This window comes from Primulina huaijiensis, chromosome 9, assembly GCF_012295235.1.
Source record: "Primulina huaijiensis isolate GDHJ02 chromosome 9, ASM1229523v2, whole genome shotgun sequence".
NCBI classification, from domain to species: Eukaryota; Viridiplantae; Streptophyta; class Magnoliopsida; order Lamiales; family Gesneriaceae; genus Primulina; species Primulina huaijiensis.
In genome coordinates this window covers 22,155,808-22,179,988 of record NC_133314.1, presented here as the reverse complement: position 1 = coordinate 22,179,988, position 24,181 = coordinate 22,155,808, and the positions used below count along the sequence as shown (strand labels likewise).

At 35.2% G+C, this 24,181-nt stretch overlaps 4 protein-coding genes and 2 non-coding genes across 9 annotated transcripts; 2 read left to right on the top strand and 4 right to left on the bottom strand.

The window, feature by feature from the left end:
- Nucleotides 1–23: 23 nt before the first annotated feature.
- On the top strand, nt 24–7,526 carry LOC140985074 (uncharacterized). Of its 3 annotated transcripts, none has more exons than XM_073452821.1 (9): nt 25–249; nt 1,471–4,023; nt 4,118–4,189; nt 4,402–4,554; nt 4,783–4,946; nt 5,155–5,302; nt 5,518–5,640; nt 5,864–5,951; nt 7,139–7,526. In XM_073452821.1, exons 2-9 carry the CDS (start codon nt 1,498–1,500, stop codon nt 7,315–7,317), a joined length of 3,453 nt encoding a protein of 1,150 aa, XP_073308922.1. In that variant the 5' UTR covers nt 25–249; nt 1,471–1,497; the 3' UTR covers nt 7,318–7,526. The 3 variants fall into 3 exon arrangements, with proteins under 3 accessions (XP_073308923.1, XP_073308922.1, XP_073308920.1); XM_073452819.1 differs by having other exon boundaries at nt 1,052–4,023; XM_073452822.1 differs by lacking the exons at nt 5,864–5,951; nt 7,139–7,526 and having other exon boundaries at nt 24–249; nt 1,052–4,023; nt 5,466–5,596.
- A 1,175-nt stretch (nt 7,527–8,701) lies between these two features.
- LOC140983738 (uncharacterized) lies at nt 8,702–11,796 on the bottom strand. 2 transcript variants are annotated; one of them, XM_073450853.1, is made up of 8 exons: nt 11,363–11,796; nt 10,915–10,974; nt 10,444–10,692; nt 10,103–10,179; nt 9,882–9,958; nt 9,577–9,709; nt 9,281–9,483; nt 8,702–9,133 (listed from the first exon to the last, which is right to left on the bottom strand). In XM_073450853.1, the coding sequence occupies exons 1-7, from the start codon at nt 11,766–11,768 to the stop codon at nt 9,328–9,330; spliced, it is 1,158 nt and encodes a 385-aa protein (XP_073306954.1). In that variant the 5' UTR covers nt 11,769–11,796; the 3' UTR covers nt 8,702–9,133; nt 9,281–9,327. The 2 variants fall into 2 exon arrangements, with proteins under 2 accessions (XP_073306954.1, XP_073306953.1); XM_073450852.1 differs by having other exon boundaries at nt 8,702–9,483.
- On the top strand, nt 11,773–15,740 carry LOC140983981 (RAF-like serine/threonine-protein kinase PRAF). The gene is made up of 7 exons (XM_073451124.1): nt 11,773–11,844; nt 12,658–12,768; nt 12,997–13,160; nt 13,369–13,516; nt 13,732–13,854; nt 14,078–14,165; nt 15,353–15,740. Exons 1-7 carry the CDS (start codon nt 11,773–11,775, stop codon nt 15,529–15,531), a joined length of 885 nt encoding a protein of 294 aa, XP_073307225.1. The 3' UTR covers nt 15,532–15,740.
- TRNAR-CCG (transfer RNA arginine (anticodon CCG)) lies at nt 11,897–11,969 on the bottom strand. The gene has a single exon. It is a non-coding gene; the product is annotated as a tRNA-Arg (tRNA).
- A 1,175-nt stretch (nt 15,741–16,915) lies between the features above and the next one.
- LOC140983726 (uncharacterized) lies at nt 16,916–20,011 on the bottom strand. Its single transcript, XM_073450838.1, has 8 exons — nt 19,577–20,011; nt 19,129–19,188; nt 18,658–18,906; nt 18,317–18,393; nt 18,096–18,172; nt 17,791–17,923; nt 17,495–17,697; nt 16,916–17,347 (listed from the first exon to the last, which is right to left on the bottom strand). The coding sequence occupies exons 1-7, from the start codon at nt 19,980–19,982 to the stop codon at nt 17,542–17,544; spliced, it is 1,158 nt and encodes a 385-aa protein (XP_073306939.1). The 5' UTR covers nt 19,983–20,011; the 3' UTR covers nt 16,916–17,347; nt 17,495–17,541.
- A 99-nt stretch (nt 20,012–20,110) lies between these two features.
- On the bottom strand, nt 20,111–20,183 carry TRNAR-CCG (transfer RNA arginine (anticodon CCG)). Its single transcript has one exon. It is a non-coding gene; the product is annotated as a tRNA-Arg (tRNA).
- Between the last annotated feature and the right edge of the window lie 3,998 nt (nt 20,184–24,181).

Below are 24,181 nucleotides of genomic sequence, written 5' to 3'. Positions count from 1 at the left end.
ATATAAACTTATAAATACTGCAAGACACTCTCTCTCTCTCTCTGACTGCGCTTGAAGAAAGGAAACCAGCACCCCCTGGTGACTCGAACACTATTTTAGCTGCCTGTGAAAGCACAAAGATCGTCTCCAGATTTGGGGAATTTCAGCCTTAATTGTGATCGCGGAATCAGTAGTGCATGTGGGGCGGTTGGTTACAAGCAAGATAAGCTTCGTTTCAATCAATTGTGCTGGAGGTGGTTTGATTTTGAGGTAATCACTTACAGACCTAAGTTTTAATTATCTTTGGATTGTCTGGTGATTGAAAACAGATTTTAGCTTGATTAGGAAAAAAATCAGAGCTTGATGATTTGAAGAACAAGTTTTGAAGTTAAGTTGACCAAATATTTTAATTTGATTTTAAAGCTCTAGCATTAAAATACTGATAAATTGTGTTTGGAAGTTGAAAAACTTACAACTTTGGAATGAGCAAGAATCAAGTTTAATTCGTAGCTTCAGACTTGAAATTATATTTCTACTTAATTATTTGAAGCGTGTGAATATTTACTGAGTAAAGGAATTTTGGTTTGTATATATTTTTTCGGGATTTCTAAACTTCAAACTACTTAAGGAGTTAAGGTGACCATTTCTATTTTAATATTAGTTTTCAAAGGCTTCATAATCATGAATTTGGATATGTATGTGGTTGGTATGTGTTTTATTTCGTGCTATATGTATATATATTGTTTACGACTTATGTTCAGTACTGATGTTCAATTCTGCATCTGCGGCGTCTGAGAATTACTTGTTGGTTCCCCCCTAGTAATCAATATGCTGCATGTATCAAGGTGCACGCAAGCCTTTGTTTCTTAATGGTCAATGTTACACCGACATCTGTTTTCTCATGTCAATGAGAATTCAGGAATAATTAAGCTTTCATTGGGTAATCCTTGCATGGTTTGTAGCATTTTAGGGATTCTCGGGACACCTGTGTTGTGTATTTAGTTATTTCATCAAAGTGTTTACATTGTTCAAAGGTTAATGCAAAGCATTCCTTTTTCGCTGTGTGTTTCAGGAATTCTATTGTTGTTAATGGTGTTTCCTGTATCTTGACATGAGCCAGAATGTTCTTGAACTTTTACATTTATGTATAGTGTAAAGATCAGTGAACTTGTTCTCAAGTTTGTTCTTTTCTTTGCGGTGAGGATTGTGGTGCTTCTCCGTGGCTTTTGTAAGCTACATACAACACCGTGGCGTCAAAAGCTTTTCCAGTTGAATCTGCATTTGGATAAGGAGAAATTCTGCATCTTTAACATGGAACCGTCAAAAACTAATGATTTGGGGCAATTCAATTCCTCACAACTCGGAGTTGAATATGTTGGTCCTGAGTTACAAGTTTATATGGTGGATACATCTGGTCATGCAAATGCAAATTTGAAGCCTTCAGATATTTATTTTTTAGAATCTAAACATGTTCATAATTACTCTATACAGACCGGTGAGGAGTTTGCTCTTGAATTTATGCGTGACCGGGTCAATCATAGAAGGCCATTTATTCCAAATGTCTGTGAGGATCCTAGTCACGCACCTCGTTACTTGGATCTAAAAAGCATTTTAGGAATAAGTTGTACTGGCTCTGAAAGTGGTTCAGATATTTCCATGATTTCTGCAGGAGAAAAAGGTTCAAGAGTATTAGAGCGTAAGAATTCATCTTTACATGCAGAAAAGGTTAATGACAGGTATTTGCTATCTATGCAATCTGTGCCACCCGTATCGGAATATAATGGTAACTATAAACTTATGAATTCTTCATCTGGAGAGTCTGGTACCTCATCAACAAAGCTTAAGATTCTCTGCAGTTTTGCTGGTAGAATCCTACCTCGACCTAGTGATGGAAAGCTCAGATATGTTGGGGGTGAAACACGCATCATCCGGATAAGGAAGGACATTACATGGCAGGAATTGTGGCTGAAAACAACCGAAATTTATGGTGAAACACACACTATAAAATACCAGCTTCCTGGGGAGGATCTTGATGCATTAGTCTCTGTATCGAGCGATGAGGATCTGTTAAACATGATGGAGGAGTGTACTATATTAGAAGATGGAAAAGGATCACAAAAGCTTCGGATGTTTCTGCTCTCTTTTGAGGATTTGGATGATACTCATCTCACTCTAGCAAACTCTGATGGTGATTCTGAGACGAAATATTTGGTTGCCATTAATGGAATGGATGATAGAATGAAAAAAGGCTCAAAACTAAGTGGCTTAGCAGGCTTTTCTGGGAGTAATTTAAATGAGTTGGAAGCACTGAGCATTGAGAGAGAGACAGATAGGACTGGGACTGAATTTTTAGCGGTTAGCAACATAAATTCAGCTGGCATCCTTGTCCCATCAGTGGCAACTGAATCTTCAAAATTTATTCTACCAATTTCCTCTAAAGTTGATTTGCACTTCTTCCATGGTCAGACTTCAGAACATGATGAAGTCAAGCAATATTCTCCACCATTTGGCTACGATTTGCATCCTCCTTATAATATACCTCCTCAGACTCAGAATGGGGATCCACAATCTTTTTGTGGGACAATTTATCAACAACAACCAATTGAGGGGAAATCTGTCAGAAGCTCAAGAGCGCAGGACACAAAATTGCAAGAAAAGAAAGGAAAACTAGAAGCTAATGGTTCAACTCGTACCGATAGTGCAAGTAATCAAGTATCGGTTAATGACCAATTTGTTTCTTCACAGGCGCAAAGTGGTAGCTCAAAATCTGGTTTTCTTTTTGAAGAGACATCTCCGGTGGCCTCTAAACTGCATGGTGAACTTTCTTCAAAGATATTATGGAGTGAGGGGAGCCCCATGGAATCTATGCAGGTCTCAAAAACTTCTGATGTTGTTGATCCACCTGGACTTCCTGAATCCTATGAGAATGGATGTCACACCTCTGATATTTCCCCTGTCTCAGAATCAATAAATTCCGTGTCTGATCCTACCAACTTGACCTACTTTGAGTCCTCTTGTCCTCCTCAACGGGGCTTTTATTCTGAACGTGTTCCTCGAGAGCAGGCAGAGTTGCTTAGCAGAATATCTAAGTCAGATGATTCATACAGTTCTCAGTTTCTTGTTAACCAGTCACAAAATGACGCTGCCCAGCAGGATTTAATAACACAAACTGAAGAAAAATCTCAAACTGGGAATGTAGATATTTTTGTGAAGACATCAATTTCTAATGAAAAGCCTTTCCCTGTGGAATGTGAAACACTCGATCATGAACTTACCTGGAACCAAAAGCTGAATCAAGAAGATCCTATTGATATTAAAGGTCCCATGCTTGAAAATCAAGTTCTTATTTCAGAGGCAGAAGGTGGTCCAAAGCTCCCTACTGTGAGGCATGAGGATTCAATACAACCTTCTCAAGATCCCACAACTGATTGGGTCAATGGAGCAGTCGGCAGTCATTCCGTTGCATCTGATGCCAATGGGGATCCTCAACCTTCTACATGGACCGTAGCTCGTGAAAAACTCAATGTTGGTGCTCCCACAACCGAACAGGCAGACATAATAAATTATATCAATGACCCATTCCCTGGTGATCTACTTTCTGAAATTTTTTCAAAAGCTGTTCTTTCTGATGTTTCATCTGATATTGGTCCTCTTCAGAAAGATTGTGCTGTTGTGAGCGTGAATATAGAAAATCATGACCCTAAACATTGGTCCTTCTTCCAGAGACTGGCAGGGGATCAATTTGGGAGAAGGGATGTTTCTCTTATTGATCAGGACCATGTTCTTTCCTCTGCCCTTACGAAAGTTGAAGAGGAAGCCCCGTTAAATTATAACTTCCTACCTCTAGCAAGAGTTCCTCCTAGTCACGTGGAAGTGCAGCAGAAATATGGTGAAGATGATCAGAAAGGTTTGCCTCGTGGAGATGAAGTAGTCTCAGTAGCACCTAGTTCCAACTATGACGTATCAAAAGGAAATAACAGTGAAGGATTGCAATATGATGATTTGATGGATAATAATACAAAAATTGAAGACTCGGATTACGAGGTATTGTCTTTTTGTTGAATTATAGAAAATAGGGGTCGTTACTGAGTACGACTGTTTTTCTAAGGAATGTTTCTCAATATTAACAATGTTCTAGGATGGAACGGGAAATATCAACTTACCTCATTTTGATCCCTTGCTAGTGGATTTTGATATACACTCATTACAGGTTTGTGCCAATATCTGTATTCTAATGTGAAATGCCTTACTTTTTTGCTGTTTTACGAAATTATTTGACTAAATGAATCTGTCAACCAGTTGCTATTTGGCAACTGTTTGAATGATTTGGAATCAGGAACCTGGTGAAAATTGCAACTTAGTGACTAAATCAATGGGAATTATCAATTGTAGTTTCTTAACCTTTTAGCTGTTGATTTTCAGATTATAAAAAATATCGATCTTGAGGAATTGAGGGAACTTGGTTCAGGCACATTTGGGACTGTATATCATGGAAAATGGAGAGGCTCAGATGTAGCAATCAAGCGAATAAAAAAGAGTTGCTTTACTGGTCGACAGTCGGAACAAGAGAGATTGGTAATCTTCCTTAATGAGTATGCACAGAATAAATTTTTTCAAATATTTGCTTTGGACTGTTGCATGCTATAATTCAACAGCTAATTCTTCAAAATTTTAACCAATGCTTAAAAGTTGTAAGCAAATTGAAAGGATCCATGTTGCTTTTGCAGCACTGCTTTTTTCGTGTTATTATCATATGCTTATAGTGTTTTCAGAAATGGCTATTAACATTTTCCCCACTTTCAGACCTTTGACTTCTGGAAGGAAGCTGGAATACTCTCAAAGCTTCACCACCCAAATGTGGTTGCATTTTATGGTGTTGAACAAGATGGACCAGGGGGAACTTTGGCTACTGTGACAGAATACATGGTTGATGGATCTTTAAGACAGGTTTTGCTTCGAAAAGATAGGTACTACTGACATATCTTATCGTTAAACTTTGTTTGCCAACCATCTGTTAACAAACCACCTAACATGCTCTCCATTGGCTTAGACTAATATGGTGGATTGTGAATGAAAATGAATCATTATGAATTGATTTATTAATTTTGAAGTATTTTCTCATTTCATTTTTTAAAGTTATTTTAGGTGATATGTCCTAGCTTGATGCACTTGCAGGCATCTTGATCGTCGAAAGCGGCTCATTATTGCAATGGATGCGGCATTTGGAATGGAGTATTTGCATTCAAAGAATATAGTGCACTTTGATCTCAAATGTGACAATTTACTTGTTAACTTGAAAGATCTCTCAAGACCTATATGCAAGGTTGTCCAATGGACGATTTTTTGTTCAAATAGATGACTAGTGATACGATCTTATTTTTTCAGCCGGATGTCTAGGGAATAATGAATTGCCATATTTGTATATTTTCTCGAAATTTTGGTTTTCGAAGTCATCTTAAAGGGATGTGTTTAATATGTCATTGCAGCCCAAATAATGAGGTATGTGATTAAATTCAGATGTTGCCATGCATTTGTCAGGTAGGCGATTTTGGTCTATCAAAAATAAAGAGGAACACCTTGGTTTCTGGTGGAGTTAGAGGAACTCTTCCGTGGATGGCTCCAGAGCTGTTAAATGGTGGTAGCGTTAAAGTTTCTGAGAAGGTCAGAACCAACCATATACAATCAATCTTATCTTAAGAAAATTTAAATGATTGAAATTAGAAAGTTGATGTGATAAATATTCCAAGTAGATTATTTGAGATACTTTACATGGATGAAGAAATTTCTTGTTTTGTTGAAATTTGTATAATAAGAATTATTTAATTTTCCTGCTACTTTATTATTATATTTCAAAGTTCACTGGATTTTATTATTCATTTAACAGGTCGATGCCTTTTCATTTGGTATTGTCCTGTGGGAGATACTCACTGGAGAGGAGCCTTATGCGAACATGCATTATGGGGCTATCATAGGTTTGTGATTTCAACCCTCACAATGCATTGTAATATCAGCTGGTTGAATCGAGTCCACATGGATATTGGGTTCTGGATATGTTTGGTGACATTGTTAGCTCCTCCTTAGATTAACTGGTTTTTAATGCGTGCATGAATCTTTGCATGAAATCTGAAAACTAGAATCTCTTGTCAGAAGACATACTGAATGTGGATTCGTGATAAATAACTCATTTCCCTGAAGTTAAACGCTATCCACTGACTTGATGAAGTCTTATAATTGCTGAATAGTGGGCCAACAATTACCTTCTTGCCAACTAATTAGGTTAGAGTTGGCCATCACTTGATATGTAAATGATTTGAGTCGAAAAATATTCGATTCTTGTTATTATCGAATTCAAGCCGAGCTCAAACATATTCAAACTTTTTTCCGAGTAAAATTCAATCCTAAATTATTTTGTTGATTAGTTTGCTAGTCATTCGCGAGCTTTACTAATTTATATGAATATATATTAACTAAATACATGTCGAGCAATAGTTTAAATAACTAGAAAACATGTTCGAATATCTCTATTTGAGTTTCAGATCGAACTCAAGCTCGAACATGCATATTTGAGCTTTAAATTTGTCTTAATATTTAGCTCGATTCAGTTCGTTTAACACTTATAGCCATCACTTTGCCAACTTTATGTGATTTTGTTTTGTGAATGCACTTTTATACATTCTTTGATTTCTCTAAAATCCTTGTAGGAGCGGGATTAGGGGCAAAGTTTTATCAATTCTAATCGATTAGGGGTTCCCTCTCAAGGGTAGGTTCTTACGCGTTACTCACATGTCCGCTACTGGAAACACCAAGCAGGTCGAGAGACAAGCAGGACAGCGACTAAAAATATAAATCACAAATTTTGTGTAAAAAATTCATTTTTAAATCTTTAATATATCAGATATATAATTAATGTAATATGTCACAAGGGATAACATTTCAATCAAATATACATACAAATAAGTCAAAAAAATAAGAAATTTAAATAAAATCCTAGATATTTATACAAATTTTGTCACTTCGAAGCCTAGTCCTAGCCCTTGAATAGGTCTGCACCTGAATCCATTTTCTGAATGCCTGATTCCTTGTGACATTCTAAATCCTGAATACTCTATGTTAGCATTTTAATGTGAATTCTCTAACTTGATTCGCTGCTGTCCTGCAGGAGGCATTGTGAATAACACACTAAGGCCAACCATTCCAAGCTACTGCGATCCAGAATGGAGAAGATTAATGGAACAGTGTTGGGCCCCAAATCCTGCTGCACGACCATCTTTCTCAGAAATTGCTAGTCGGTTGCGTGTAATGTCATCCGTGGCTCAGACTCGCAAGGCAAGTTCATAGGCATTAGCTCAAATTGTCAAATGCCTCTATAATTATAAAAACACTAGATTGGTTCATTCCATTGTATACGCTGTAGACGACACGCCATAAAATGGCCTACACCATCACTGTAAGCAAATAACCTGGAAAATATGTACTTTGTATATATGAAGTTTTTGGAGATATCCAAGTTTTACTTGCCATGATTGGAATGAATTGAGGTTAGTGAACTGAGATTATTCGGTAGTTAACTTGCCATGCTGATGCAAGCATTCTTGTCTCCTTTCCATCCAAGCTGAGATGGAAAGGAGACAATGTAGATGACACGCCTTAAAATGGCCTAAACCATAACTGTAAGCAAATAACCTGGAAAATAGCTACACTCTGTATATATGAAGTTTTTGGAGATATCCCAGTACTTGGGAAGTTTTACTTGCCATGATTGGAATGGATTGAGGTTAGTGAACTCAGATTATTCAGTAGTTTACCTACCATGCTGATGCGAGCATTCTTGTCTCCTTTCCATCCAAGCTGAAGGCAACCCTTCTCGCTTCCCACAATATAACCCATGCATCACCCGTAACCAAATACAATCATTTTAGCTTTGGATTGTCTTCTTCAATTGTCGATGGAACTTCTGATTCAGAAGAAACATCATTAGTTATGGAAAATTCCTCTTCTTGGAATCGGCTAAAAATGTCATTTTTCTCTTTTGGTGTTTAACATCTTAATTCCATGTTTATAAGTAGTTTCGGTAGTGTTTGCAAATATGCAATGGCGTGCACAATTATAAAACTCTATATTGGACAAGTATATCTTTTTTTATGACGTGTGAATCCGCAATCGCTACCATTCGATGTCTACTGGATAAACTTTTGAGCTAAAGCAATTAGCCAGCAAACTACACTAGTCAGTTAAATAATATTGTACAAGTATTATGTAACAAGCTTGTCCAAGAAATTGTTGATAGGAAGAATCTAACAATTTAACATTGATTAGAAGTTTATTTATTCTATTAACTCGAACACCTTTTGGAGACAGTATATTTTATTTGCTTGCGTGTACGAGGACATCTTAGCATGAGTTAAGATTTTACATTTTAAATAATTTTTAAATTTTGTCTTGTATACTATTATTTTACATTTTAAATAATTTTAAAATTGTAGTTTATACTATCTATTTTATTTATACTATATTATAAAGAATTAAAGATTGTGACCCCAATACAACCGATATGTTTCTTACATTTCAAATGCTCATATTATCCTTATTTCAAATCAAGTTATGCATATCAAAATTCACATATCATCCTACAAAGTATAAAATTGTTTAATACGATAGCATCTTTTTCTTTTTCTTTTTCCTTTTTGAAAAAGCATATATTATCTAAACAATAATTATACACTACCACATAATACAAATATTTTTAATGTAGATGATTGTGATTTTACATTTTAAAAAATCGACTTAATTCAAAACGAAGTCAATACAATGCCAATTAACCTTGTGTTAAATTGTTTACCAGCCAACTCCATTTTTCTTAATCGAACATGTATTCACTTCCAACAAAAAGCCGTACGTCTATACAATAGATATAAAGCTATTCAACAGGACACTTTCATAACTCAGAGATCCCAGAAGGGATCACCATCTCAAGCAAATCCGATGATTAACAACAAATGACAAGTCTAGTCAACTCGTCCCAGTTTTGTTTGAAGCTTTCATTTGCCAGCCGAAATCAAGGCCTTGCTTTCAATTGAGATTAATGATCAATATATCTCCCATTAACTCAAGCACCAGTGACAGCATTGCATTGCCGGCTTCAATTAATCTTTTGCTGTAAAAAAAATTATCTGGTATAAAACCCATTCTATATTGAAGGGTATTTGAAATCAATTTTAAGAGCGTCCACTCATTTTGCTTTGTGTGGTAAGTACAGGATATTTCTGCGACATTATCAGGGGCCTGATTGAGCCCTGTGTACCTGCATCATCTGGACTAAAATCTTTACAAATGCTACAAATTTGCAGTTCATTTCTTGGAAGTCATCGCCTCTTCAATTCTTCTTATAACTAGACTCAGACTGGCTCCATTCTCCAGAGCTTTGATCGCCGCTCTATGTGCATGTTTTTGCCATTTCAGAAGATTGTAAGATTGCAGCACAGACCAACGAGCTTGATTCGACATCTATCATGCAAAATGTCTAACATGTAAGTTTCATGCTGCTATACATTGTCTACAAACTATTTTGCATTCAGGGAGCATAAAACAAAGGAAGACCTGCACAACGGAAAGTGGGGGTTCAAGAAGAACGCTGATGCTCCTGAATAGATTTTCATCATTTTCACCACCCTCGGCCTCTCCGTACACAAGAGCTTCTGCTGCAATTCCGGCAAACAGAACCATGCAATATCTGATCATGTTCACAATGCAGCAAACAACTACCGAAGATTAACTTTTATCACTCTGAAATGGTAAGATCTACTAATATCATACATAACCAAATATAATTGCAAATAAGTACCAAGAAAATTCGACAATTATTTACAAATGCACAAATAAGACTAAATTTGAACACCGCCAACCTGTCAAAGGCAGTACCGCTGACACGGCCCTCAGCAAGCTCATTTTGAAGTTTCTCATCCCAAAACTGAGTTCCTGCCTATAACTGTTAACGATTAATATATATTACACAGAAAATAAAATCATAATTGTACAAGTATGATGCTATAAGAAATAATCTATTGGCTATTTATAAGATTGAAACTGGGAAATGGAAAGATGCCTGAAAAACATGCTCATTTACCTGACCCTGAATGCCCATCTGCATGGCAACAATTGGGTCTAAAATCACACCACGAATTGGACAACCCATCAGGTATGCTGAAAATTGACAGACAATAATCATATCGTCAAAATAATGCCACAATTCCATGTAAATACTTCAATATTATGGATCATTAGGCTAGTAACAAAAACATTTAAACATCTCATGCAAAATTACTTCAATTTCAGTATAAACGCATCGCATGCCGGCCATGAATAAAAAGTTTACCCAACAAAAGAGCTACTCAAAGATCATCAAACACATAAAACAAAATATAGTATCACAATACTATACGCGATATAAATGCAAAAAAGGCTAACCCACAAGAAGGTGACCGGCTTCATGAACTAAAATGCGCCGCTTATACGGAGGCCAATAGCTTGAGATCTGAGCTAAGCAAGAACCACCCAGAAAAATAGCATCTAGCAAGGTCAATCCCAATACTGCTGCAAGGTTTGGTCTGATATCTATTCCTTGATTTAGCAGAATAGATGTTCCGGACAGTAGAGCAATCAAAAGAAAGCTAGAACTTCCTGAAACTCCCCACTTTTTAGGAGAAAGTTTTGACACTGAAAATACAAAAGCAAAGCAAGTAAAATGGGTCAAGACTCGGAATCAAGAACACTGTTACCCAAAAGCAGTATCAAATCTTCATTACTTCGATTCATATTTCACAGTAATCAGAACTGGCTCATTGATCAGATAGTGTTACATTTGTCTGATACAGAGTTCAAAATATTCACAGTATTATCAGTTCGATAAAGGAAACAGTTTGGTGATGAATCAATTACCTTCTAAACCAGTAGAAGATTTCAATATGGTCGGCGTAACATCTCTTGGGCACTCTAAAACTGCACATAAAATAATGAACGTTTGTTCAAGCAATGGGATATAAATGATTACGATAAGGGTTTATATTTATTTCAGATTATTTTACCGCTTAGCCTTATCCCCCTCTGGGGGGATTTTAGTGATAGGTTCACGATGTTTACGCCAGAAAAAAAGAATTCAGATTTTACAAAAATCATTTCATGTTTTGATAAAAATGTCCCCTCCAAAACATAGTATGAATAAATAGTCCCACACACGCAAACAGTATAAAAAACAGCCATAGACATCACGCAAAACGGAAAAGCAATGTAAGCTGGAAGCATCGGCAGACCGAAACCCGATAACCTCTGAAGCGAATTATGCTAACCAGGAAATCCAATTAAAGAAACGGGAATATAAAAACTTTACCAATATTACGATATTTTCCGAAATTGGGCAAGAATCCCCGGTCCTTGAGAAAAGCATAGGCAGTGCCAACAAGCTTCATGTCATCAGCATTCAAGCACGTGTCCAAAACCTCCCAATCCCTTTCCATTTCCCGAAAATCCAACTGCCTAGCACTTCTGGGGGGAATCGAAGCATCGTCCAGTTCAACAGGTACATCTCTGAGGAAACGGAGGGCACGAGCAAGGTCTTTTTTCTTGACAGCTTCCTCGTACTCGTGCCACTCCGCCACAGCTCTGGCTCTGATGGTGTTGCTCACACGTGTTTGACAGGGGAAAAATGGTCGGCGGGTGGAAGAATTGGGTCTCAAAAAAGGAAATTGAGTCGTTGAGTGCAGAGGAGCAGCAACAGCACATATGGATCTCCCCATTGGAATGACGGACCCGTCGGAAAGACAAGAGGAGATATTGACAGGAAAATTGTTGGGCTTCAAAAACTTTTGGGCCGTATTCAAGCCCATATCAGCATTAGTACAAAGGAACCAAAGGATATAAAAAACGATCGCGATGGGACTCGAACCCACAATCTCCCGCTCCGGAGGCGAGCGCCTTATCCATTAGGCCACGCGATCTTGTTAACGTGATTTTCTCGTTTCTATATATTTATAAATTACTGTGGAAATAAGAATTGTTGTAGTTGCAAGCCATGACACCAAATAGACGATGAAAATACAGAACTTATTTATAAATAAAAGTCCCTTAAAAAGATTACAGATAAAATATGGTCATGGTTTAATAATTACAACTTAAATCATCTATTTCATATGGTTGATTCCAAAAATAATAAAAATGGTGGGAAAATTTTAAAAAATAATCTTGGTCAAATTGAGTTTTTCAAAAATAACTCTTCAATGATAGTTTTTTTTTTTAAAAAAATTATTAATGTTCCTAAAAATGGTTGATATCTCGGTGGATGAGAGGCCTTGATAAAACCTTTTCTGACATCAATTACATCATTTTCAAATTTCGAATAAAATCGAAAAAATCGGAAATCTAAATCGAAAAAACCGAACATTGAATCGAACCGAAAACTTGATTTTATAATTCGATTATAAATGTTAAAACTGAAATTTATTTGGTTCGATTTCGGATTATATATGTCAAAAACGAACCGACCCAAAAAACCGAAATTTTATTAAAATTAATAATTTTATTTTTATTAAATATTTTTTGAGATGATATTAGTGAATGGTGAATAATATTTAGTTGATTGTTGTTTATGCAATTCATTTAGACTTTATATTTAAATGTTTTACTAAGAAATCATATNTTGGGACTGTATATCATGGAAAATGGAGAGGCTCAGATGTAGCAATCAAGCGAATAAAAAAGAGTTGCTTTACTGGTCGACAGTCGGAACAAGAGAGATTGGTAATCTTCCTTAATGAGTATGCACAGAATAAATTTTTTCAAATATTTGCTTTGGACTGTTGCATGCTATAATTCAACAGCTAATTCTTCAAAATTTTAACCAATGCTTAAAAGTTGTAAGCAAATTGAAAGGATCCATGTTGCTTTTGCAGCACTGCTTTTTTCGTGTTATTATCATATGCTTATAGTGTTTTCAGAAATGGCTATTAACATTTTCCCCACTTTCAGACCTTTGACTTCTGGAAGGAAGCTGGAATACTCTCAAAGCTTCACCACCCAAATGTGGTTGCATTTTATGGTGTTGAACAAGATGGACCAGGGGGAACTTTGGCTACTGTGACAGAATACATGGTTGATGGATCTTTAAGACAGGTTTTGCTTCGAAAAGATAGGTACTACTGACATATCTTATCGTTAAACTTTGTTTGCCAACCATCTGTTAACAAACCACCTAACATGCTCTCCATTGGCTTAGACTAATATGGTGGATTGTGAATGAAAATGAATCATTATGAATTGATTTATTAATTTTGAAGTATTTTCTCATTTCATTTTTTAAAGTTATTTTAGGTGATATGTCCTAGCTTGATGCACTTGCAGGCATCTTGATCGTCGAAAGCGGCTCATTATTGCAATGGATGCGGCATTTGGAATGGAGTATTTGCATTCAAAGAATATAGTGCACTTTGATCTCAAATGTGACAATTTACTTGTTAACTTGAAAGATCTCTCAAGACCTATATGCAAGGTTGTCCAATGGACGATTTTTTGTTCAAATAGATGACTAGTGATACGATCTTATTTTTTCAGCCGGATGTCTAGGGAATAATGAATTGCCATATTTGTATATTTTCTCGAAATTTTGGTTTTCGAAGTCATCTTAAAGGGATGTGTTTAATATGTCATTGCAGCCCAAATAATGAGGTATGTGATTAAATTCAGATGTTGCCATGCATTTGTCAGGTAGGCGATTTTGGTCTATCAAAAATAAAGAGGAACACCTTGGTTTCTGGTGGAGTTAGAGGAACTCTTCCGTGGATGGCTCCAGAGCTGTTAAATGGTGGTAGCGTTAAAGTTTCTGAGAAGGTCAGAACCAACCATATACAATCAATCTTATCTTAAGAAAATTTAAATGATTGAAATTAGAAAGTTGATGTGATAAATATTCCAAGTAGATTATTTGAGATACTTTACATGGATGAAGAAATTTCTTGTTTTGTTGAAATTTGTATAATAAGAATTATTTAATTTTCCTGCTACTTTATTATTATATTTCAAAGTTCACTGGATTTTATTATTCATTTAACAGGTCGATGCCTTTTCATTTGGTATTGTCCTGTGGGAGATACTCACTGGAGAGGAGCCTTATGCGAACATGCATTATGGGGCTATCATAGGTTTGTGATTTCAACCCTCACAATGCATTGTAATATCAGCTGGTTGAATCGAGTCCACATGGATATTGGGTTCTGGATATGTTTGGTGACATTGTTAGCTCCTCCTTAGATTAACTGGTTTTTAATGCGTGCATGAATCTTTGCATGAAATCTGAAAACTAGAATCTCTTGTCAGAAGACATACTGAATGTGGATTCGTGATAAATAACTCATTTCCCTGAAGTTAAACGCTATCCACTGACTTGATGAAGTCTTATAATTGCTGAATAGTGGGCCAACAATTACCTTCTTGCCAACTAATTAGGTTAGAGTTGGCCATCACTTGATATGTAAATGATTTGAGTCGAAAAATATTCGATTCTTGTTATTATCGAATTCAAGCCGAGCTCAAACATATTCAAACTTTTTTCCGAGTAAAATTCAATCCTAAATTATTTTGTTGATTAGTTTGCTAGTCATTCGCGAGCTTTACTAATTTATATGAATATATATTAACTAAATACATGTCGAGCAATAGTTTAAATAACTAGAAAACATGTTCGAATATCTCTATTTGAGTTTCAGATCGAACTCAAGCTCGAACATGCATATTTGAGCTTTAAATTTGTCTTAATATTTAGCTCGATTCAGTTCGTTTAACACTTATAGCCATCACTTTGCCAACTTTATGTGATTTTGTTTTGTGAATGCACTTTTATACATTCTTTGATTTCTCTAAAATCCTTGTAGGAGCGGGATTAGGGGCAAAGTTTTATCAATTCTAATCGATTAGGGGTTCCCTCTCAAGGGTAGGTTCTTACGCGTTACTCACATGTCCGCTACTGGAAACACCAAGCAGGTCGAGAGACAAGCAGGACAGCGACTAAAAATATAAATCACAAATTTTGTGTAAAAAATTCATTTTTAAATCTTTAATATATCAGATATATAATTAATGTAATATGTCACAAGGGATAACATTTCAATCAAATATACATACAAATAAGTCAAAAAAATAAGAAATTTAAATAAAATCCTAGATATTTATACAAATTTTGTCACTTCGAAGCCTAGTCCTAGCCCTTGAATAGGTCTGCACCTGAATCCATTTTCTGAATGCCTGATTCCTTGTGACATTCTAAATCCTGAATACTCTATGTTAGCATTTTAATGTGAATTCTCTAACTTGATTCGCTGCTGTCCTGCAGGAGGCATTGTGAATAACACACTAAGGCCAACCATTCCAAGCTACTGCGATCCAGAATGGAGAAGATTAATGGAACAGTGTTGGGCCCCAAATCCTGCTGCACGACCATCTTTCTCAGAAATTGCTAGTCGGTTGCGTGTAATGTCATCCGTGGCTCAGACTCGCAAGGCAAGTTCATAGGCATTAGCTCAAATTGTCAAATGCCTCTATAATTATAAAAACACTAGATTGGTTCATTCCATTGTATACGCTGTAGACGACACGCCATAAAATGGCCTACACCATCACTGTAAGCAAATAACCTGGAAAATATGTACTTTGTATATATGAAGTTTTTGGAGATATCCAAGTTTTACTTGCCATGATTGGAATGAATTGAGGTTAGTGAACTGAGATTATTCGGTAGTTAACTTGCCATGCTGATGCAAGCATTCTTGTCTCCTTTCCATCCAAGCTGAGATGGAAAGGAGACAATGTAGATGACACGCCTTAAAATGGCCTAAACCATAACTGTAAGCAAATAACCTGGAAAATAGCTACACTCTGTATATATGAAGTTTTTGGAGATATCCCAGTACTTGGGAAGTTTTACTTGCCATGATTGGAATGGATTGAGGTTAGTGAACTCAGATTATTCAGTAGTTTACCTACCATGCTGATGCGAGCATTCTTGTCTCCTTTCCATCCAAGCTGAAGGCAACCCTTCTCGCTTCCCACAATATAACCCATGCATCACCCGTAACCAAATACAATCATTTTAGCTTTGGATTGTCTTCTTCAATTGTCGATGGAACTTCTGATTCAGAAGAAACATCATTAGTTATGGAAAATTCCTCTTCTTGGAATCGGCTAAAAATGTCATTTTTCTCTTTTGGTGTTTAACATCTTAATTCCATGTTTATAAGTAGTTTCGGTAGTGTTTGCAAATATGCAATGGCGTGCACAATTATAAAACTCTATATTGGACAAGTATATCTTTTTTTATGACGTGTGAATCCGCAATCGCTACCATTCGATGTCTACTGGATAAACTTTTGAGCTAAAGCAATTAGCCAGCAAACTACACTAGTCAGTTAAATAATATTGTACAAGTATTATGTAACAAGCTTGTCCAAGAAATTGTTGATAGGAAGAATCTAACAATTTAACATTGATTAGAAGTTTATTTATTCTATTAACTCGAACACCTTTTGGAGACAGTATATTTTATTTGCTTGCGTGTACGAGGACATCTTAGCATGAGTTAAGATTTTACATTTTAAATAATTTTTAAATTTTGTCTTGTATACTATTATTTTACATTTTAAATAATTTTAAAATTGTAGTTTATACTATCTATTTTATTTATACTATATTATAAAGAATTAAAGATTGTGACCCCAATACAACCGATATGTTTCTTACATTTCAAATGCTCATATTATCCTTATTTCAAATCAAGTTATGCATATCAAAATTCACATATCATCCTACAAAGTATAAAATTGTTTAATACGATAGCATCTTTTTCTTTTTCTTTTTCCTTTTTGAAAAAGCATATATTATCTAAACAATAATTATACACTACCACATAATACAAATATTTTTAATGTAGATGATTGTGATTTTACATTTTAAAAAATCGACTTAATTCAAAACGAAGTCAATACAATGCCAATTAACCTTGTGTTAAATTGTTTACCAGCCAACTCCATTTTTCTTAATCGAACATGTATTCACTTCCAACAAAAAGCCGTACGTCTATACAATAGATATAAAGCTATTCAACAGGACACTTTCATAACTCAGAGATCCCAGAAGGGATCACCATCTCAAGCAAATCCGATGATTAACAACAAATGACAAGTCTAGTCAACTCGTCCCAGTTTTGTTTGAAGCTTTCATTTGCCAGCCGAAATCAAGGCCTTGCTTTCAATTGAGATTAATGATCAATATATCTCCCATTAACTCAAGCACCAGTGACAGCATTGCATTGCCGGCTTCAATTAATCTTTTGCTGTAAAAAAAATTATCTGGTATAAAACCCATTCTATATTGAAGGGTATTTGAAATCAATTTTAAGAGCGTCCACTCATTTTGCTTTGTGTGGTAAGTACAGGATATTTCTGCGACATTATCAGGGGCCTGATTGAGCCCTGTGTACCTGCATCATCTGGACTAAAATCTTTACAAATGCTACAAATTTGCAGTTCATTTCTTGGAAGTCATCGCCTCTTCAATTCTTCTTATAACTAGACTCAGACTGGCTCCATTCTCCAGAGCTTTGATCGCCGCTCTATGTGCATGTTTTTGCCATTTCAGAAGATTGTAAGATTGCAGCACAGACCAACGAGCTTGATTCGACATCTATCATGCAAAATGTCTAACATGTAAGTTTCATGCTGCTATACATTGTCTACAAACTATTTTGCATTCAGGGAGCATAAAACAAAGGAAGACCTGCACAACGGAAAGTGGGGGTTCAAGAAGAACGCTGATGCTCCTGAATAGATTTTCATCATTTTCACCACCCTCGGCCTCTCCGTACACAAGAGCTTCTGCTGCAATTCCGGCAAACAGAACCATGCAATATCTGATCATGTTCACAATGCAGCAAACAACTACCGAAGATTAACTTTTATCACTCTGAAATGGTAAGATCTACTAATATCATACATAACCAAATATAATTGCAAATAAGTACCAAGAAAATTCGACAATTATTTACAAATGCACAAATAAGACTAAATTTGAACACCGCCAACCTGTCAAAGGCAGTACCGCTGACACGGCCCTCAGCAAGCTCATTTTGAAGTTTCTCATCCCAAAACTGAGTTCCTGCCTATAACTGTTAACGATTAATATATATTACACAGAAAATAAAATCATAATTGTACAAGTATGATGCTATAAGAAATAATCTATTGGCTATTTATAAGATTGAAACTGGGAAATGGAAAGATGCCTGAAAAACATGCTCATTTACCTGACCCTGAATGCCCATCTGCATGGCAACAATTGGGTCTAAAATCACACCACGAATTGGACAACCCATCAGGTATGCTGAAAATTGACAGACAATAATCATATCGTCAAAATAATGCCACAATTCCATGTAAATACTTCAATATTATGGATCATTAGGCTAGTAACAAAAACATTTAAACATCTCATGCAAAATTACTTCAATTTCAGTATAAACGCATCGCATGCCGGCCATGAATAAAAAGTTTACCCAACAAAAGAGCTACTCAAAGATCATCAAACACATAAAACAAAATATAGTATCACAATACTATACGCGATATAAATGCAAAAAAGGCTAACCCACAAGAAGGTGACCGGCTTCATGAACTAAAATGCGCCGCTTATACGGAGGCCAATAGCTTGAGATCTGAGCTAAGCAAGAACCACCCAGAAAAATAGCATCTAGCAAGGTCAATCCCAATACTGCTGCAAGGTTTGGTCTGATATCTATTCCTTGATTTAGCAGAATAGATGTTCCGGACAGTAGAGCAATCAAAAGAAAGCTAGAACTTCCTGAAACTCCCCACTTTTTAGGAGAAAGTTTTGACACTGAAAATACAAAAGCAAAGCAAGTAAAATGGGTCAAGACTCGGAATCAAGAACACTGTTACCCAAAAGCAGTATCAAATCTTCATTACTTCGATTCATATTTCACAGTAATCAGAACTGGCTCATTGATCAGATAGTGTTACATTTGTCTGATACAGAGTTCAAAATATTCACAGTATTATCAGTTCGATAAAGGAAACAGTTTGGTGATGAATCAATTACCTTCTAAACCAGTAGAAGATTTCAATATGGTCGGCGTAACATCTCTTGGGCACTCTAAAACTGCACATAAAATAATGAACGTTTGTTCAAGCAATGGGATATAAATGATTACGATAAGGGTTTATATTTATTTCAGATTATTTTACCGCTTAGCCTTATCCCCCTCTGGGGGGATTTTAGTGATAGGTTCACGATGTTTACGCCAGAAAAAAAGAATTCAGATTTTACAAAAATCATTTCATGTTTTGATAAAAATGTCCCCTCCAAAACATAGTATGAATAAATAGTCCCACACACGCAAACAGTATAAAAAACAGCCATAGACATCACGCAAAACGGAAAAGCAATGTAAGCTGGAAGCATCGGCAGACCGAAACCCGATAACCTCTGAAGCGAATTATGCTAACCAGGAAATCCAATTAAAGAAACGGGAATATAAAAACTTTACCAATATTACGATATTTTCCGAAATTGGGCAAGAATCCCCGGTCCTTGAGAAAAGCATAGGCAGTGCCAACAAGCTTCATGTCATCAGCATTCAAGCACGTGTCCAAAACCTCCCAATCCCTTTCCATTTCCCGAAAATCCAACTGCCTAGCACTTCTGGGGGGAATCGAAGCATCGTCCAGTTCAACAGGTACATCTCTGAGGAAACGGAGGGCACGAGCAAGGTCTTTTTTCTTGACAGCTTCCTCGTACTCGTGCCACTCCGCCACAGCTCTGGCTCTGATGGTGTTGCTCACACGTGTTTGACAGGGGAAAAATGGTCGGCGGGTGGAAGAATTGGGTCTCAAAAAAGGAAATTGAGTCGTTGAGTGCAGAGGAGCAGCAACAGCACATATGGATCTCCCCATTGGAATGACGGACCCGTCGGAAAGACAAGAGGAGATATTGACAGGAAAATTGTTGGGCTTCAAAAACTTTTGGGCCGTATTCAAGCCCATATCAGCATTAGTACAAAGGAACCAAAGGATATAAAAAACGATCGCGATGGGACTCGAACCCACAATCTCCCGCTCCGGAGGCGAGCGCCTTATCCATTAGGCCACGCGATCTTGTTAACGTGATTTTCTCGTTTCTATATATTTATAAATTACTGTGGAAATAAGAATTGTTGTAGTTGCAAGCCATGACACCAAATAGACGATGAAAATACAGAACTTATTTATAAATAAAAGTCCCTTAAAAAGATTACAGATAAAATATGGTCATGGTTTAATAATTACAACTTAAATCATCTATTTCATATGGTTGATTCCAAAAATAATAAAAATGGTGGGAAAATTTTAAAAAATAATCTTGGTCAAATTGAGTTTTTCAAAAATAACTCTTCAATGATAGTTTTTTTTTTTAAAAAAATTATTAATGTTCCTAAAAATGGTTGATATCTCGGTGGATGAGAGGCCTTGATAAAACCTTTTCTGACATCAATTACATCATTTTCAAATTTCGAATAAAATCGAAAAAATCGGAAATCTAAATCGAAAAAACCGAACATTGAATCGAACCGAAAACTTGATTTTATAATTCGATTATAAATGTTAAAACTGAAATTTATTTGGTTCGATTTCGGATTATATATGTCAAAAACGAACCGACCCAAAAAACCGAAATTTTATTAAAATTAATAATTTTATTTTTATTAAATATTTTTTGAGATGATATTAGTGAATGGTGAATAATATTTAGTTGATTGTTGTTTATGCAATTCATTTAGACTTTATATTTAAATGTTTTACTAAGAAATCATATAAAAGATAACATATTATATTTTACAATGTATTTATGTTATTAATTTAAATAGTTGTATCAAAACCGAAATAACCGAACCATTTAGTAGAAAACCGAATCGAACCTAAGAAAAATGATTCGGATATTGGATTATATATTTGTAAAACCGAAAATCGAAAAAACCAGAATAAAAAACCGAAAATCGAACCGAACCAACCGATAAACACCCCTAATCATAACAGCTCGGATAGAATCCCACAAAAAAGAAGGGGAATTTTTTAATCCAATATATTTTTAAATTTTAGTTTTTGTAGGGAATTTTTTATCCAATATATTTTAAAATTTTATTTTTTTATAATAAATTTTTTTGGTTTCAATCTTATTTCTCAGAATGCTGATTTGATATTTGAAAAATGTGGCCTCGGGTGGTGTTCATCGAGTTTTATAAACTGTCCATCACAGTCTAAATACACAGTCGTAACTGATGGTTCATGATACATATTCATTAAGCAACATGGGCAAAAAATCCAATAATTTTATTCATATATATTAATATTATTACAACAGTAATATCATGTAGAGGATGAGAAAATTTGTATAGCTACGATACAAAATACATAAACTAAAAAGAGAAATATTACAAATTTATTTGAAAAAAATTTGAAGAAATGGTCAATGCATTCAGCTTCCTTATGCCTTGTATTTATAGAAGTCCTCTCGTGTTTGAAATTAAGACTTCAAACTTGTGAATAATTTTTTAAATTATTATTGTTATTTGTTGCCGACAACATCTTGTAATGGGTGCATTATTTACTTAATGGTCTGTCATATTGTGGTGGCTAAGTGGTCCACTCACCATTTAGTGAAGTGGTGGGCTCAATTATCTCTTTAACTTTGTCGAGAAATCATTTGTTTTTTTTAGGTCTCCAAGGAAAATGTGATTTATGTGGTCCATCACCACTTGAACTTGTCTTTGTCTTATGTTTTCGGTCAGATCTGGTTCGAAAACTCTTACCAAATTCTTGCTTTCTCTGGTTGGGGCATTCTAAGAAGATTATTTTTGTTGATTTTTCCACATGAGCCATGTTATAGAATTTTCGACGAGTTTATTTACTCCCCGACAGCTTGTTATTCCACAGAAGATTTCTTTTCTTTTCAAATATATATTATGCAAAATTTGTAGTCTTTCATGTCATAGTGCAATAGCATTTACATGATTTTGATAACATTTAAATGGAAATTTGAGTAAGGTTCTCATTAATTTAAGTGCAACCTCTCTGTTACTGTAGTCTTTCCCAAGTGCTGTCAGTTCGATAACTATGCTGTGAACCTCTCATCAAACTCATTCACTGTGTTTGTTTTGATAAACTTCATCGGTCCATCCGTTATGACATATCACATGTTATCATCTTGAGCTAATAAATGTGTATGTATTCAAATCTTTCAGTCATCATATTATTCTTTAAGAAACATAATAATTTTGTTAAAAGAAGTCATCAATATATCATATACTCGGATATCATAATAAACGTCTATGATATCACTTGTTATGATCGAAGATAACAGTTTAGAGAGGATGAATGATCTATTATACAAACTATGTCAAATAATGCTAAACTTAAGATATGTTAACAGTTCAAGTCAATATTACAATCATACGAAGTGATTTAAGCAAATAAAATTAATTTCTAAGTGTTGAAGCAACTCAAATTAATTAATAAGTATGATATATATAAATGCAATAATTTAGTTTAGGTGAGTTGACTTATCGGCACAAATAACAATCTCAATGGCACAATTAAGTAAGGATGCAAGAATTTGTTTATAGAAGTTCAAAGGCTAAGCTTCTATGTCTCCCCTACTTTTGTTTCCAGAAAAATTTCACTAGAAGATTTGATCGGTAAAACAACTTGTACAAACCCATTTTAGTTTGGTTCAACAACTCTAATGAACTGAAACTTCTAGCACTCTTTACTTCAACTTTTGAATCTAACAATACAACAACGCTTGTGTATAGAAAATAAGTGAGAATACGAAGTGCACAATATTGATACTTAATCGATCTAATGAAAAACTTAGTATGTGTGTAAAAACAACTTAAAGATAAATCTTTTGAGAGATGCTATGTAATTTGAATGCTTGATGGATATTGAAAAAATAGTAGTAGTTCGAGAGAAGTTTTCAGTCTTGATTCCTTATTTATATGTGTCATTCCCAAATGTTAATAAATATATAGTACTCGTAGATGTAATAGGTAGCCGGTAATTATGCAGATATTGTCACATGTCCTTGTCATGTTGTCGAATATAGTAATGATCAATTCAAATTTCTTGGACACTAGCTGAAAGGCGTAACCAATAGATCTCGTCTCTTTTTTTCTTGATGAAAACTTTATTATAAATTCGTAGATAGCTTGTTTGTATTCAGATAATGTTGACATAATGGTCTTCGAGTTGATTTGTTTTGTTCGAACAGCTTGGTTCAACTAATGTAGTGCTACAGACTAGAGTTGAAAGGTCATTATATTGATAATATAATTCTTTTTAATATTAACTTGCTTCATTTTTGTGCATAGAACGAAGATTTGATGACAAATCTTTTTGAAGAAGGGGGGTATGATATGAATATGACCGGACATGATGTGCTAAATCTTGGGATGCATGAGATACATACAAGTATATTTTCTCGATTGTACAAGCTTGATGATAATTAAAGATGAAGAATCAAACGAATTCGAACGATTGAAGGAGTTCAATGAAGTATTTCATTGAGACGTATTGAGCAACAAAACACTTGAGTGACAAATGACCCCGGAAGGCAGCCAAGACGTGTACCAGCGCACCAGGGCCGAAGGCAGCGCGCCCCAGTGCGAGTAAACAATTTATTTTTTGCATCTTAATTATTAATTATCTTGGAAGAATAGTAAGAGTAAATTTGACTATCTTATTATAACATTTTTCTACCCATTGTTAATGATCCTTATTCCTTAGTTGAATGGAATTTTCTCACTCGAGTTTGTAAATCTTCTAGATGTGCTATAATGTTTATCATGCAGTATTAATATATATACACATATATTGAGTAATGTAGTATTAATATTGATAAAGCCATATGGCTAAAAACATGTATGCGACACGACTTGACCTAAAAACCGTATCTTGAGATCATTTATTCAAAGTAATACAAACATACGTAATAACACACACGCACACGCACACGCACACGCACACGCATATATATTAATTGTGGAAGTTGTTAGTAAATATATAGTAATCGTAGATGTAATAGGTAGCCGGTAATTATGCATATCTTGTCACATGTC

Excerpts from the sequence above, each read along its gene's own strand:
- LOC140985074 (XM_073452819.1), top strand. The coding sequence starts at position 1,123 with ATGTATAGTGTAAAGATCAGTGAACTTGTTCTCAAGTTTGTTCTTTTC. Across the intron at positions 4,190-4,401 it reads TTGATATACACTCATTACAG|ATTATAAAAAATATCGATCT; the intron begins GTTTGTGCCAAT and ends GTTGATTTTCAG. Across the intron at positions 5,952-7,138 it reads GCATTATGGGGCTATCATAG|GAGGCATTGTGAATAACACA; the intron begins GTTTGTGATTTC and ends GCTGTCCTGCAG.
- LOC140983738 (XM_073450852.1), bottom strand. The coding sequence starts at position 11,768 with ATGGGGAGATCCATATGTGCTGTTGCTGCTCCTCTGCACTCAACGACT. Across the intron at positions 10,693-10,914 it reads ATCTTCTACTGGTTTAGAAG|TGTCAAAACTTTCTCCTAAA; the intron begins GTAATTGATTCA and ends TTGTATTTTCAG. Across the intron at positions 10,180-10,443 it reads AGCCGGTCACCTTCTTGTGG|CATACCTGATGGGTTGTCCA; the intron begins GTTAGCCTTTTT and ends GTCAATTTTCAG.
- LOC140983726 (XM_073450838.1), bottom strand. The coding sequence starts at position 19,982 with ATGGGGAGATCCATATGTGCTGTTGCTGCTCCTCTGCACTCAACGACT. Across the intron at positions 19,189-19,576 it reads CGGAAAATATCGTAATATTG|TTTTAGAGTGCCCAAGAGAT; the intron begins GTAAAGTTTTTA and ends TTTTATGTGCAG. Across the intron at positions 17,698-17,790 it reads CCCCACTTTCCGTTGTGCAG|ATGTCGAATCAAGCTCGTTG; the intron begins GTCTTCCTTTGT and ends TTTGCATGATAG.